The sequence below is a fragment of the Felis catus genome, chromosome D2, assembly GCF_018350175.1.
Source record: "Felis catus isolate Fca126 chromosome D2, F.catus_Fca126_mat1.0, whole genome shotgun sequence".
Lineage (NCBI taxonomy): Eukaryota > Metazoa > Chordata > Mammalia > Carnivora > Felidae > Felis > Felis catus.
In genome coordinates, this window is record NC_058378.1 from 73,551,152 (window position 1) to 73,566,469 (window position 15,318).

The 15,318-nt window shown below is 41.4% G+C and overlaps 1 protein-coding gene and 1 long non-coding RNA gene across 7 annotated transcripts in view; one reads left to right on the top strand and one right to left on the bottom strand.

The window, feature by feature from the left end:
- The window catches only part of SHTN1 (shootin 1), a 102,002-nt gene extending 95,346 nt beyond the window's left edge, over positions 1 to 6,656 (bottom strand). For 2 of the 6 annotated variants that reach the window (XM_023240984.2, XM_045040732.1), the window contains exon 1: positions 6,377 to 6,651. In XM_023240984.2, coding sequence (XP_023096752.1) covers positions 6,377 to 6,434 — 58 coding nt within the window. In that variant the 5' untranslated portion in view covers positions 6,435 to 6,651. Of the gene's footprint in view, positions 1 to 6,376 lie in introns of all 6 variants that reach the window. The other 4 variants (XM_023240983.2, XM_023240982.2, XM_045040731.1 and 1 more) reach the window with 4 other exon arrangements.
- The window catches only part of LOC109492716, a 46,077-nt gene continuing 36,546 nt past the window's right edge, over positions 5,788 to 15,318 (top strand). Inside the window, exon 1 of the long non-coding RNA XR_002736939.2 lies at positions 5,788 to 6,442. This is a non-coding gene — a long non-coding RNA (uncharacterized LOC109492716). The remainder of the gene's footprint in view (positions 6,443 to 15,318) is intronic.

The following is a 15,318-nucleotide window of genomic DNA, read 5'->3' on the forward strand; positions in this document are numbered from 1 at the left end:
AGGTGTACGAGGATGTAAGCAGCATCTTTATTTTAATAAACTTTATTTTTGTAAACTTTAGATTTACAACAAAATCGTAAAGAGAGTACAGAGAGCTCCCATATGCCCCACACCCAGTTTCTCCTATTATTAACATCTTACGTTAGTATTGCACATTGATTACCGCCAACAGACCAATACTGACACATTATGAAGGAAAGTCCATACTTCAACTGTATTTCCTTAGTTTTTACCTAATGTTCTGTTTTTCTTCCAGGATTCCATTCAGGTACCCTGTTACGTTTAGTTGTCATGTCTCCTTAGACACCTCTTGGCTGTGACAGTTTCATATACTTGTCTATAAATATTTCTATATGTAATCATCTAGATCTAGATTGGGCAAAACATGAATCCATACTGATGTCTAGTATCTATTGCCCAAAGCATTATTTTTAATAGCAAAGACACAGAAACACAGAGATGTCCATCGAGAGGACATTAACTACATTGGGGGAAATCTGGAGAGTGCAACACTATCCAAATCAATTTTTAAAGATTCAATTCTATATGTACTGATAGGAATTCCATAATACATACTAAGTGATTAACTACATATGTGTGTTCACGTGCACAGTTTTTGAGAGGAAACACAACAAAAAGTTAACAGTGTAACTCTGAGGAACGGGAAGGGGGTGAAAGCGTGTGTGACCAATGGGATGGCACTGCCCTCAAAGAGGAACACCGTGTTAGGTATCACAGTGGTCTGCGGCCTCCAAAGGATCACAGCACATTAAATGATGTACAGTATGGGGCGCCTGGGTGGCTCAGTCAGTTGAGCGTCTGACTTCGGCTCAGGTCATGATCTCGTGGTCTGTGAGTTCGAGCCCCACATCGGGCTCTGTGCTGACAGCTCGGAGCCTGGGGTCTGCTTTGGATTCTGTGTCTCCCTCTCTCTCTGCTCCTCCCCTGCTCATACTCTCTCTCCCCAAAATAAATAAAGATTAAAAAAAATTTAAAAAAAGATGTACAGTATATCCACGGTATTAAAATTTCATGGGGAGAAGAACAGTTGGGGGGAAAATGTCTAAAAAGACTCCTTAGGAGAGTAGAATGAAATAAAGATTAAGAAACAATGAATCAGAGGGAAGAGTTCATTGTACTTTTTATGCTATATGCTTATTTTTTCCTAATAAGCAGATGCTTATTTTCAATTCAATTTAAAACAAAAGTAAGACTGAACGACCCAGCAGACATCTTACATGAATGATGAAATTCTGACTGCAAGACGTAATTCTTCAGCCCGTGATGAGCGTCCATCTCATGGAGGGTTGCCCATTTGGTGCCTCTGAGATGGTAGTTCACAAACTTTAGGAGGAAACTGCATTTTTAGGGTTTACAGCCAACACCGAATGTCCCCCAAAGTCTAAAATACTTACTATCTGGCCATTTACACAAAAAGTCCGCTGACCTCGGATCCACAGTATGTTCGCTTAAAAACTTTTTTTGGGTGCATTCATACAGTGGAATACTATTCAGCAATGCAAATAAATGAACTACAACCACACACGATGCTGATAAATCCCACACGTAATGAGCGAAAGAAGACACAGCAAATAATGCATCCTGTATGATTCCATTTAGCTAATCTCCAGAGACTGGCAGAACTTACCTTTGGAGACACAAATAGCATCAGGGAAAGGCAGGTGAGAAGGATTGGGAGGTTATGAAGGGGTTTCTGGAAATGTTCTGATTTAAGTGTTGTTAGAAGAACTTTTTTTTTTTCAATAACTCATTGAGATGCTCATTCCTATTTCGTGCACTTTTCTCAATCTAGGTTATATTTTGTTGTGCAAGCCAAACATCCTAAGTGTCGATTTTACAAAAAACATACCCAGATGAAGAAAAATAAATTTACCAGGCCTCTTTTCATCAATAAGTAAGAAAGTGCGTACGTACCCCCGTTATTCAGAGACCGGTGGCCCCCCCGGACCACACTTGTAAAAATTAGTGACGTGAAGCCAAGTTTGCACTTGGTACCATGGCAACCGTTTAATCCCAAACTGCTTTCTACTGACTGACTTTGTGTGTATCCAAGACCGACAATGCTTCAGCTTTTCCTGACTGATACAGTCACGGCAGTAGGCAATCCTTTGGGCCCCTTTTGTCGAAATAATGCTCTAGCTACTTTGTGGCCTAGAAGTCAAGGCAACGCTGGGAGCCTCTTTAATGACTAACTCAGCTCTAAGACTAAGCCTGGCTAAATTCCCGTCGGAAGCTTAAGCACTATCGCTATAGTCTTGGAGAAAATGATAGCTAACTCTAAAGATGAAACGTTACCTTGCTTTAAAGCCCATTATCTTACTTTCCGATAGTGTTTTCAGTCTGCTTGGCATGGTTGTGGTCTCACATCGTAACATCATTAACTGTTGGGTATGATCACACCCTTCAAAACTTCCTCGCCAGGTTCCAAGGGACATGGCATTACTACCCTGACCGGTGTAGCGGACGTCTGTTGTGTCTGCCCAACTTGCAACCCGCCCCTCTTTCTGGTAGTGGTACACCATTCTTGTTTGGACAACCACTCCGATCCACTGGCCTTTGTGGGGGCTGCCAATCAAGGTGCCCTGCCCTGCCCTGCCCAAAGGACTTAAACCCGTGACCCAAACTCTGCCAACTAGACACTCTTCCTGGAATTCACATGCCTACCACCATCTCTAGGCTAGGAACTCCTCACCAGCAGGGACAAGGTTTTATTCATCTCTCCAACTCTGATGCCTAGCACAGTGCCTGGCTATGAATATTCAATGCGCGTGGGATGAATAAATTACGGAGGAAATCATGTACCTTAAACAAATGCTGAGCTAAGTCGATCATTTCCCAGCAGAATTCGGGAGGGAGAGCAAATCGTACGATGTTTTGTAAGGGAAATGTCCACTTTAGTAGCTAAGAAATATGCATCGGAAATAGTATCCCAAGTTGCCATTTGTCAGTGCATTAAAGATGTCAATCAGTCCAATAAAATAAAGCTCCAGAAAGGACAAAAAGAGAATTACCTCATTACCTCAACATCTGCTTGAACATAAGCAATCACACACTGGCTAATTTTTTTCAAGGGACATAATATAACTTTCTAGAAAGACATAATATAGCTAATTATACCATTCACTAGAAGGGAACATACAATGTTTTGAAGTAATTCAGAAGTGGGTGTGATTTATAAGACATAGAGCCGAGGGAATGGTAAGTATAAATTAGAGATTGTTCGTATTATGACAGACTCCGTCATTACATTTCACAACTTTTGTCAAAAGCAACCTTATTCACCACACCACCGCAGGCTTCACATTAGGGAAGGCTGGGTCAGTTCTGCCATTCAGAGTAGATAGGAATCTTCTTTCTGAACATACTCCCGAGGAACGGGTTCAAATTTTTGACCAAAAATTCACTAACGAAGAAATGAGATGAGGAAGCCAATAACCTTGTAAAAAGATTGCAAACCTCACTAAGAACCTCACTTAATTTTTCTAACGGTGCCATGTTTGTTCATCAGACTGGCGAAAATGAAGAAACTCATCGGACTGTCACAATTAGTAAAGACCGAGGTTGGTCAACGGTGACAAGTGGGGGGGGGGGGGAATGGACACTGCCGGGGGGGCCAGGTGAACTGGTACAACCATTTTTGGGGGCACCTTGATGACGCCCAGCAAAACTTTATGTCTACCACGGGGCACCTGGGTGGCTCAGTCAGTTGAGCATCCGACTTTGGCTCAGGTCATGATCTCACAGCTCGTGGGTTCGAGCCCCACATCGGGCTCTGTGCTGACAGCTCAGGGCCTGGAGCCTGCTTCACATTCTGTGCGTCCCTCTCTCTCTCTCTCTGCCCCTCCCCCACTCACAATCTGTCTCCCTCGCTCTGAAAAATAAATAAATAAACGTTAAAAAAAAAAAAAAACTTTACTTGCCCTCTGATCCAACAATTCCATTTCTAAGAATCTATCCTACAAAAACAATGTGTAATTGCACACATCTGTGTGGTTATTTGATTCATAACTGTCTACTAGACAGTAAACCTGGTGGAAAGCAAGGACTGTCTGTTTGGTTCACTATCTACCCCGAGGGCCTCCCACTTGGGCCTCATTCATGGTAGGTACTTGGTAAGTATTTGTTAAAGGAATACATGAATATGTTTACACAGGGTTGAAAAAGGAAACTAGAGTGTTCATCGGTAATGGTTTTTCTTGTCCGCATTAAATAGGAGTAATGGAATTATTCACCATGTTAACAGGGATTAAAAATATATTGTCTATTTTCAACAATAAATCACACATACCATCAGCTTACAAGATTAATGATCTTAGGGGCAAGAGCCCAAACACCTAGTTGCCTGTTCATCTACCTCAAACTCCCATCTTCCTAATTAATTCCATGGGTCAAACAGCAGTTAAATGCCCTTGAAATAAGTCCTTTGTTATCACAGTCTATGATCCTATGACAAATAAATGCTCTGGTGTTGAGATGGGCTGAAAAAAATCCCAACACCCATGTAACCGGACTCAATCCTAAAAAAAAAAAAAGTGCAACTTTTAAGACACACAAATTCCAAAGCCTAACTGTTCTGCCTTTGATACGCCCATCATCAAGGAAATACATCCTCTAAAAATACCAAACCATAGATTTGTTTTCCAATATCTGAGAAAGAGCCAAAAACTTAAGAATCCTCCCTTTTTCTCGGCTCTCAAATCCAACACAGAGATAGAGAATGTACTCCCAAATCAAATATAAACAACTTGTGGATTTTCCGCATTGTTAATCTACCCTTGAAATTATACTCAGAATAAAAAGGAGTGAAGTTTCTTTATTGCATCATTATTTGAAAACCAACTATCCATCAAGAGCTCTGATATCCAACCGACAGATATTACCAATGATGAAAGCTCCAACTGTCTAGAATCCCAAGTACTATGTTACTGGGGGAAGAGCGCTATTAGAAATAAAATACTAACAGAATCCAGCCCCTCAACTAAGCCACTTGAGAAATGTCAGATAAGGGCATTTCACCCACCCACTGGATTCACCGATGCTTGTGACTTTATGAACTAAGGCTAATTTAGGATGAGAGTCGAAGGTACTGGGGAAGGCCATTAACATTTATCCAACGGTTTCTAGACGCTAGATACAACAAAGGAAATGGGTTCTGTCCATTTCAGTGAGGTAATAATTTCCCCAAGATCACAGGATTGGTAAACAATCGTGCTGAGATTTGTTTCCAGGAGTGTGAATTCCAGAGGGGTCCACACACCCTTGCGAATGGTATGTCTGTGGTTTCAAAAGAGCAACAGGTGCACAGAACTGGGCAGGGCCCAATAAAATCATCTGGTTTAGCCCATGCCTTCAGTCAGGTAAGGCATTATCACCGCAAGACCCATGGAAGGGAAGAGCCTTGTCAAGTTGAGCCAACAGAAGTGAAAGAGTTGAGAGTGAACAGCAGGATTAGCCCCAGAGCAGGCCCCCTTCCACTATGTGGCCATGTCACCAAGTGATTCAGAAAAGCACAAGTTCCTACACGTTTTTACTTCCTAAATCTGTGCGGTTCCTCGCTTTCTTGACCCACATTCTCGGGCCACCTTCGGGCCGGATAATAACAGTAATTGTAAACGTAAAGAGTGTTGAACTCACACTTGATCGCTAATTTGGCTTTGTGGCCAAGTGCAGTAAGAGGTGAAAATTATTGATTAGAACAGTGCTTTACCAGGAGGTAATCCCCAGGGGAAGTGTGGAAATGCATGCACAGGGCCTGGCTCTCCTGACCAGAGCCAAGTCTGAATTCAGGAAGCCCAACACAGGCAGGGTGTTGGCTCACTGACTAATAAACTGCTAAAAATGGTAAGTGGCCAAACACATCGGGGCCTGGAATTGTGGCTGGGGAAGGAAAGAGGAACTAGCCCGAAGGGGGCTGAAAAGCAGGGAAGGCTGCGTAGCGGCAGCGCGGCAGGCCTCCCAGCGCCAATGTGCAAGGGTGGGGCCGAGGCTGGGGAGCGCGGCCCGCGGAGCTGCCCAAACCGCCTCCTCCCGAGACGTGCGGCCCAGCCGCTTCTCCCGCGTGTGAGGTGGTGCCGCGTCCGCCGCAAATCTCGGCCCCTTCCCCCCACCCCAGAGGGCCGGGGGAGGGCTGCCCGCACTGCCGGGCCCGACACGCGCTCTTGACCCTCGGCCCCGGGCTCTCCTTAGGCGCGCGGGGCGCGGAGGACGCTCCCGCACGGGTGATGGGGCTACGGGTGTGAGCGCGGCAGCCGCGACACCGCCCACCCAGCCTGCCGCAGCCGCGACCCGGCGCCCGGGAGCCGTCCCCGCCCACGGGCCGCGGCTGCCCGCACCTGGCGGCCGCGCGCCCGCCTACCTTGCTCCTTCAGGCTGGTGATGAGCTGCAGCTGCTTCTCCTCGTCCGAGCTGTTCATTTTGGCAGGTGGGGCCGGGAATAAAGGAAAGGAGGGAGAGGCGAGGGGTGCAGCGGGGGGGAGGGGGAGGAAAAGCAAGATGCCGGTGGCGTGCGGCTGCACTACCCGGAAGTTGGGTCTGCTCCCGCTCCTCCTCCTCCTGGCGCGGAGCGCGCGAGTGAGATCATCCCCACGCACCTACTCGGCGGCCGCCGCGGTTGCACCTGCGGGCGGGCGGTGGGGCGGGGTGGGGAGGGCCGGGCAAGAGGTGGGGCGGCGGAGGGAGCGGCGGCCGCCCGGGGCCCCAGCCGGTGCCGAGCCTTCGGCGGCCGCTGCGCCTCGCCTTTCCCCCCCGCGGAGGTCGGCGCCGCAGGATGCGCAGTCGGCGGGGCGTGGGACCCGCGGGTGTGCCCTGCGGCTCGCTCCTGCACCCCTCCTCCAGCCCCGATCCCCCGGACACGGCAGGGGGACAAACCGGCCTTGGGGCTGCGGCGTCCCTGGAGACAGCACTTTGAACGCTACCGCGGGCCGCCCCACGCGAGCCACCAAAGGAGAGCGGGATGTGGTGGGCAGTAAAACAACCCAGGCTTCAACTCCGTTCTCATCCAGTAGAGTCTGGGGGCGGTGTGGGAAATCGGGTGCCCGCAGGGGCAAGCTCAGTGTGCACGTTTTGCACCTTGAAAAACAGGCAGGGACTGAAACCGGCCCGGTAAGGGAACGCCTCCGGAGTAAAGGACGTAGTAGTCACTTGACGGTGACCACGGCCCAAGCGGCTTCCTCCAGCTGCTCGGGGGTTTGGGAAGTGGTCAGAACGTGGGCCCTGCAGCACGTGGATCGCGAGGCCTCGCGGAGCATCTGCTCTGCGGTGGCAGGACCTTGCGCTTAAGGAGGCCGACACCGCGGTCAGAATGGCGGAGGGAGGCCACGCAGAGCTGGCAGAGTGAAGCCTGGCATTTGTCCCACGTCACTGCCCTCTGCACTGTTTAAACCCGGCTCTGGCTTAGACCTTGGCCAGAAGGGGTGTGGCAGGCCTGTCACATTTCAGAATGGCCCTCCCCAAACCCCAGTTGCTGGTTAGTCTTTGGTCAAAGTCTTCTGACCTCTTTGAACCTCATCTGCAGAATGGGAATGATACCAATACCTACTCTCCAAGAAAATACAAAGCAAATCTAGAATTTGACCTACACTAGGTGTTCTTTTTTTTTTTTTTTTTTTTTCTGTTTTAAAATTAAGTTTACAGGGGGCGCCTGGGTGGCGCAGTCGGTTAAGCGTCCGACTTCAGCCAGGTCACGATCTCGCGGTCCGTGAGTTCGAGCCCCGCGTCAGGCTCTGGGCTGATGGCTCGGAGCCTGGAGCCTGTTTCCGATTCTGTGTCTCCCTGTCTCTCTGCCCCTCCCCCGTTCATACTCTGTCTCTCTCTGTCTCAAAAATAAATAAACATTAAAAAAAAAATTAAAAAAAAAAATTAAGTTTACAGGTCAGGAGAAAGGGGTTGGGGTGCTAATTTTAAGCTAAAAGAGGCACAGTTCTTTTACATTCATCATTAAGCATCCAAAATAAATCCAAAATGAATTAGACTGCACATCTGGTTTTTCTCACCAACTCACAACTCACTGTGCTCAAACCAGCACAGTGCTTCTGCTCAATACTCACCTGCAAATGTCCCACTCTATTTACCAAGGGATCTCTCTGTGATAGATGGGAGAGGAGGAGGGGGGGCTACTGTTAACTGGTATCTGTCTGATACTTCTACTAAAGTCTAACTCAAACTCTGAAAAAAATGATAGCTCTGTTTTCTCTTCTTCTAAAAAGCTGATATAACATTTTAGGATGGGTAATTTAGTGGCGGAATGATCTAAGAGGGCAGCACAGTATTTTTAAATGAGAGTGAATTGGAACTTTGAAAGCTTACAGATAATTTTGGTATGGCGTCTTATTATTCAATCCTTTCCCTAGGTTTTCATGATAGTTGAAAACACTTGCAGATCAACTGTCATGAAAATCCACAAGAGATTAACCAAAGGGCCTTTGCCCTGAGATTACCTGAGGTTATGTCTTAAATCTTCAAAATCTAAAGTCCCAAGGGGGTCCCTGGGTGGCTCAGTCAGTTAAGCATTCAACTTTGGCTCAGGTCATATCAATACGGTTTGTGAGTTCCAGCCCCTTGTCGGGCTCTGTGCTGACACCTCAGAGCCTAGAGCCTGCTTTGGATTCTGTATCTCCCTCCCTCCCTCTCTGCCCCTCCCTCCCCCCCACCACCTCTGTGTCTCTCTCTCTCTCTCTCTCTCTCTCTCTCTCTCTCTCTCTCTCTCTCTCTCTCCCTCACTGGAGAATAAATAAACTTAAAAAAAATTTTTTTTGGAAAGTCCCAGGAAACATGAGACAATTCAGATTCAACTACAAGAGCATATGAATGACATGTGCTGCCACCAGGTATTTTGTATAGAGAAATCATTTCTTTCCAGAAAAAAAATCAAGAGATTTGAGCAACAAATCATGGCCACCTGGCTTTTGTAAAGCAGCCAGGAAACCCGGTAAACCTGATCAGTCACCCTGAGTGCTGGACAATGCCCAGAGGCCTCCTCCAAAACGAAGTAATCAAAAATATTCAACCAAATATCAGCATTGTGCCTATTAAATATTTGAGTTAGTTCACAAAGTTCCATTATTTTAATGGCTGATATAATAATCTACTCCAATTATACAGTAATTAGGTATCACTTTTGGAGTTTAAGAATGAGTTGATTAATTATCAAATCTATAATCAAATTGAGTGCTTTGGTCCCAAGCTGAATCTGAAGCCCCTTGAAATCAATCCTGTTTACCTTCCTTGGAATTAAAATAGCCTCCTGAAATACAATATGGTATTATCTTCAGGGCATGGAATGAATTATTAGGATGGCTATTAGAGTCAATTATTGGGATTCAGATCTCCCATTACACTATGGTTTATTTATATGATATGAATATTGATGGAAAGGATAGAAGTGATATAATTAGCTTTTGTTCTGTTTAATAATGCACATAGGGATTTGTGTTGCAGGCATCACAATGGAATTATTAACCTCCATATAACATATAATTAAAAGCCTTTTAAAAATGAGCGTCCGACTTCGACTCAGGTCATGATCTCACGACTTGTGAGTTGGAGCCCCGTATTGGGCTCTGTGCCGACAGCTCAGAGCCTGGAGCGTCTTCAGATTCTGTGTCTTTCTCTCTCTCTCTGCCCCTCCCCCACTCATGCTCTGTCTCTCTCTCTCAAAAATAAACTTAAAAAAAATTTTTTTTTAATATGAATTGGAAGGGTAGGTACCAAACTCAGGATAATGGCTGCCTCTAGGAGTAGAAAATAGAGAACAAGCCCAGGGGTGAGGAGTGGAGTGTGAGACAGCAGTAGTCAAAAGGATTTTCTCTTTAATGCTTATTTGCATTTTCAGGAAATTAAAGTAAGTTCACATTATTTATGTAGCCTTTTGAAGTATATAGATATAGATTTGTATATAGTATATGTAAGTATATAGATATAGAGCTATAAATACATTAAAAATATAACATGAAAAATGGTTCATTTTCTTTGACATACTAATTCCATTTTAGGCATCTATCTTAAAAGTCTTTATGTATAGAACTACTTATTATAATATTAATCATGATCTAAAACTGATAACATTGGTGTGTGCTCAGTCAGTTAAGGGTTGGACTTCAGCTCAGGTCATGATCTCATGGTTTCTGAGTTCGAGCCTCATGTTGGGGCTCTGTGCTGACAGCTCAGAGCCTGAAACCTGCTTTGGATTCTGTGTCTTTGTCTCTCTCTGCCCCTCCCCTGCTTGTGCTCTGTCTGTCTGTCTGTCTCTCTCTCTCTCAAAAATAAATAAACATTAAAAAAAATTAAAACTGATGCTATTGCATATTATTTTATGACAAAAAGAAATAAAGTATTAATACATGCTATAACATAAATAAGCTTTGAAAACATTATGCTAAGTGAAAAAAGCCTGTAAGAAAACACCAGATACTATGATCCCATCTATACAGAATGTGCAGAAGAGGCAAAAGCATAGAGAGAAATTGATCAGTGGTTGTTGAGGACTGGGTGGCATTGGGGAAAATGGGAAGTGACTGCTTAATAGGTATGGAGTTTCTTGTTAGGATGATAACATTTTTCTAAAGTTAATTGTAATGTTTGCACAACACTATGGATATATTCAAAATTCTTAGAATTGCATACTTTAAGTATATACTTTGCATGGAAGAATTTCATGGTATGTGAATTACATCTCAAAAGCTGTTATAAAAAAAAGATTTTCAGAGGAAGTAATGGTTTACTTCAATACACTACTTACATGACTAGTAAATTTATAAGGTTCTTATATAAGTATCTTTCATTTTTTTAAAGCTTACTACATATAATAGTTTGTTCCAATTTTTACTGAACATTATTTCATATACATTTTATCTTGGACCAACATAAGCTACACCGTTATTCAGTGCCATTCCATTATGTCAACGAACAATGAACCATTCTCAGGTTTTTAGATATTTGAGTTGTTACTAATTTCTGTCTCTTTATAAATAGTGCAGCAGGAATACAAGGGCAATGCTAAGGCATATCATAGTCAAACTGTTGAAAAGTAAATATGACACTCAGGTCTTAAAAGCAGCCAAAGAAAAGTACATATTACATTCAGGAGAACAACAATAAAAGTGATGACAGACTTCTTATTGTTTAATGTTGTAATCATTAAAGGATTACAACAATATTCAACACTCAACAATGTAAAGTTCACAGTATCCAGCATCTAAAAATTACAGTAAGCAAAGAAGCAGAAAAATATGATTCATAAGACGTCTGTGAACAGAAACAGTCTCCTAAATAACAGAGATGATGGAATTAGCAGACAAGGACCTTATAAGCAATATTTTAAGTCTTATAAATATGTTTAAGATATATCAAAGATCTAAAGGGAAACAAACAAGATGAGGAGGAAAACAGGAATTATAAAAAAAAATATTCTAATGGAACCACAAAAGATAAATACAATATCAGAAATGAAAAAAGCTTTATGCACATCAGATAGGATTTACTGCAAATTAGATAATACAGAAGAAAAAGATCAATGATTTTGAAACAAGCATTGGAAACAATCCAATATAAAACACACAGAATGAAAAAATGATCTTTTTGAAAAATTAAACAAGCATCACAGACCTGAAATACAATATCAAGCGGTTGAACACACGTGAAATTAATGGCCCACAGGGAGATGAAATAATGGTATATGAAAAATGTTTTTAAGTGACAAAATAATGACTACAAAGATCCCGAATTTGCTGGAAGATCAATTTACAGGTTCAAGGTCAGTGGTTAATTCCATATAGGAATACCCAAAATGATTAACAACAAAGTTCCATCAGAAACTGTGGAGACCCAAGGCAATGGGATGGCATATTTAAGGCCCTAAAAGTAGTAAAACTGTCAATCAAGAATTCCATATTCAGCAAGACTGTCCTTTAAAAATGAGAGAGAAATTAATTCCCAAAGAAAGAAAAGTTCAGGGAAATCATTACCACCAGACCTGTCTGACAAGGAATGCTAAAGGGAGTCCTTCAGGTTTAAATGAAAAGGCACTAGACAGTAATTCAAATCTATATGAAGAAATAAACATCTCTGGTAAAGGTAAATATATGGGCAAATACAAAAGCCATTATTATTGTATTCTTGGTTGTAACTTCACTTTTTATTTTTTACATTATTTAAAAGACATGCATTAAAAATAATTATAAATCTGTGTCATCACATGTTGTATAAAGTGTAATTTCTGACAATAATATAATAGGGACAGAGCTATATAGGAGCAGAGTTTTTTAAAAGCTATTGAAGTTAAGGTTGCATTCATTCAGATTAGAATATTATAAATTTAGGAAGTGAAATATAATCCCCATAGTAACACCAAGAAAATATCAATAGAATATATACAAAAGGAAATCATAATGGTGATCACACACACACAGAAACCCTAAACACAAAACAAGGCAGTCATGTAGGAAATGAGAGGCAAAAATGGTATAAGGCATATAAATAACAATTAGCAAAATGAAAGAAGTCATTTATCAGTAATTACTTTAAATGTAAATGTATTCAACTGTTGAATCAAAAGACAGAGATTGGCAAAATACAAATACAAGAAAAAAAATCCAACTATATGCTGTCTACAAGAGACTCACTTTAGATCCAAGGACACACATAGGGTGAAAGTAAAATGATGGGAAAAATATACTCCATGCAAATAGTAACCAAAAGAAAGCTAAGGTGGTTATACTCACATCAGACAAAACAGACTTTAAATCATAAACTACTACTAGAGACAAAGGAGGAAATTGTATTTTCACAAAGGGTCAGTTCATCAAGAATATGTAACAACTGTAAACATATATGCAGCAAACAACAGACTCCCAAAATATATGAAGCAAACATTTACAGAATTAATGGGAGAAACTGACAGTTCAACTATAATAGTTGGAGGCTACAATACTTCATTTTCAATAATGAACGTAAAATCTAGATAGAAGATTAATAAGGATAGAGAGGGCTTAAACTATCAACCAAATAGATGTAACAGACATATATAGAACACTCCAGCCAACAAAAGCATAATTCATATTCTTCTCAAGTGCACATGGAACATTTTCCAGGATAGATATTATGTTAAGCCACAAATTTAGTCTCCATAAATTTTAAAAGATTGAAATCATAAAAATCATACAAAGTATCTTCTTCAACCACAATGGAATGATATTAGAAATCAATAATAGAAGGAAATCAGGAAACTTCACATAGATATTAAACAACACCCTCTTTAACAACCAAAGGTTGTTAAAAAGAAGAAATCATAAGGGAAATCAGAAAATACCTAGAGAGGATTAGAAGCAAAAATATAACAGACCAAAACTTATGAGATCCAGTGAAAGTAGTGCTCAGAGGGAAATTTATAGCTGTAAATAGCTAACACTGCACTTTGAGAAAACAGAAAAGTAAGAGCAAAATAAGCCCAAAGTTAGTAGAAGGAAGGAAATAATAATGATTAGAGATAAATAAAATAATACACAAGAGAAAAACAATAGGAGAATCAACAAAATGAAAAGTTATTTCTTTGAAAATAACAACATTGACAAACCTTTAGCTGGAGTAACAAAATAGAGAGGCAATGCAAATAACTGAAATCAAAAATAAAAATGGAGACATTACTACCAACAATACAACAATAAAAAGGATTATGAGAAAATAATATGAACAATTATACACCTGGTTAGAAAACATAGATGAAATGGACAAATTCCTAGAAACACACAAATTACCTAAACTGACTCAAGAAGAAATAAGACACTCAACAAACTCATAACAAGAGACTGAATCAGTAATTTAAAACCTTACAACAAAGGGAGCTTAGGTGGCTCAGTAGGTTAATCGGCTGACTTTGGCTCAGGTCATGATCTCACAGTTTGTGAGTTTGAGCCCCACATCGGGCTTGCTGTTGTCAGCACAGAGCCTGGAACCTGCTTCAGGTTCTCTGTCTTCCTCTCTCTCTGCCTCTCCCCTGCTTGTGTGCTCTCTCTCTCTGAAAAATAAAAACATTTTTAAAATTTTTTTTAAAAACCTTACAACAAAGAAAATTCCAGGACCAGATGCTTTCACTGCTGAATTCTGCCAAACATTTTGAGAACAATTAACACCAATCCTTCTCAAACTCTTTCAAAAAATAGAAAAGGAGGGAATACTCTCTTATTCTATGGGGCCAGCACTACTTGATATCAAAGCCAGATAAAGACATCACAAGAAAAGAAAATTATAGATTAATAACCCTTATGAATATGGATACAAAAGTCCACAACAGGGGCGCCTGGGTGGCGCAGTCGGTTAAGCGTCCGACTTCAGCCAGGTCACGATCTCGCAGTCCGGGAGTTCGAGCCCCGCGTCAGGCTCTGGGCTGATGGCTCAGAGCCCGGAGCCTGTTTCCGATTCTGTGTCTCCCTCTCTCTCTGCCCCTCCCCCATTCATGCTCTGTCTCTCTCTGTCCCAAAAATAAATAAACGTTGAAAAAAAAAAAAAAAAGTCCACAACAAAATACTAGCAAACCTAATCCAAGAGCACATTACAGGGATTATACGACATGACCAAATGGTTCAACATAAGAAAAAAATCAATGTAATACATCACATAAATACAACAATAGCAACAATATTTAAAAAAACCCACAAGAAAGCTAACAGAATTAATAAATTCATTCAGCAAATTTGCAAAATACAGTATCAATGTGCAACAGTTGTGTTTCTGTATACCAGCAATGAACAACCTGAAAGAAAAATTAAGAAAGCAATTCCATTTATAAGATAATTTTTTTAAGATTTTATTTTTAAGTAATCTCTACACCCAGCGTGGGGGTTGAACTTACAACCCTGAAATCAAGAGCCGCAAGGTCTACAAACTGAGCCAGCCAGGTGCCCCCTCCCACTTATAATAGCATCTTAAAAATTAAATACTTAATAACTGTAACCAAAGAAGTGAAAGATTTGTATGCTGAAAAACTACAAACACTGCTAAAAGAAAATAAAGAAAACCTAAATAATAGAAAGATATCCCATGTTCATGGATAGGAAGACTTAACATTGTTAAGACATCAGTAATTTCCCAAAGCAATCTACAGATTCAGTACAATTCCAGCATCCTTTTTTTTGTAGCAAGGGAGACGCTGATCCTCAAATTCATACATACATGACTAGGAAGGAGCCCCTAATAGATCAAACAATCTTGAAAAATAAAAATAAAATTAGAGGATTGAAACCTTCCAACTTCAAAACTTACTACAAAGCTATAGTAAATAAAGTAAATAATAGTAAATATAATAAA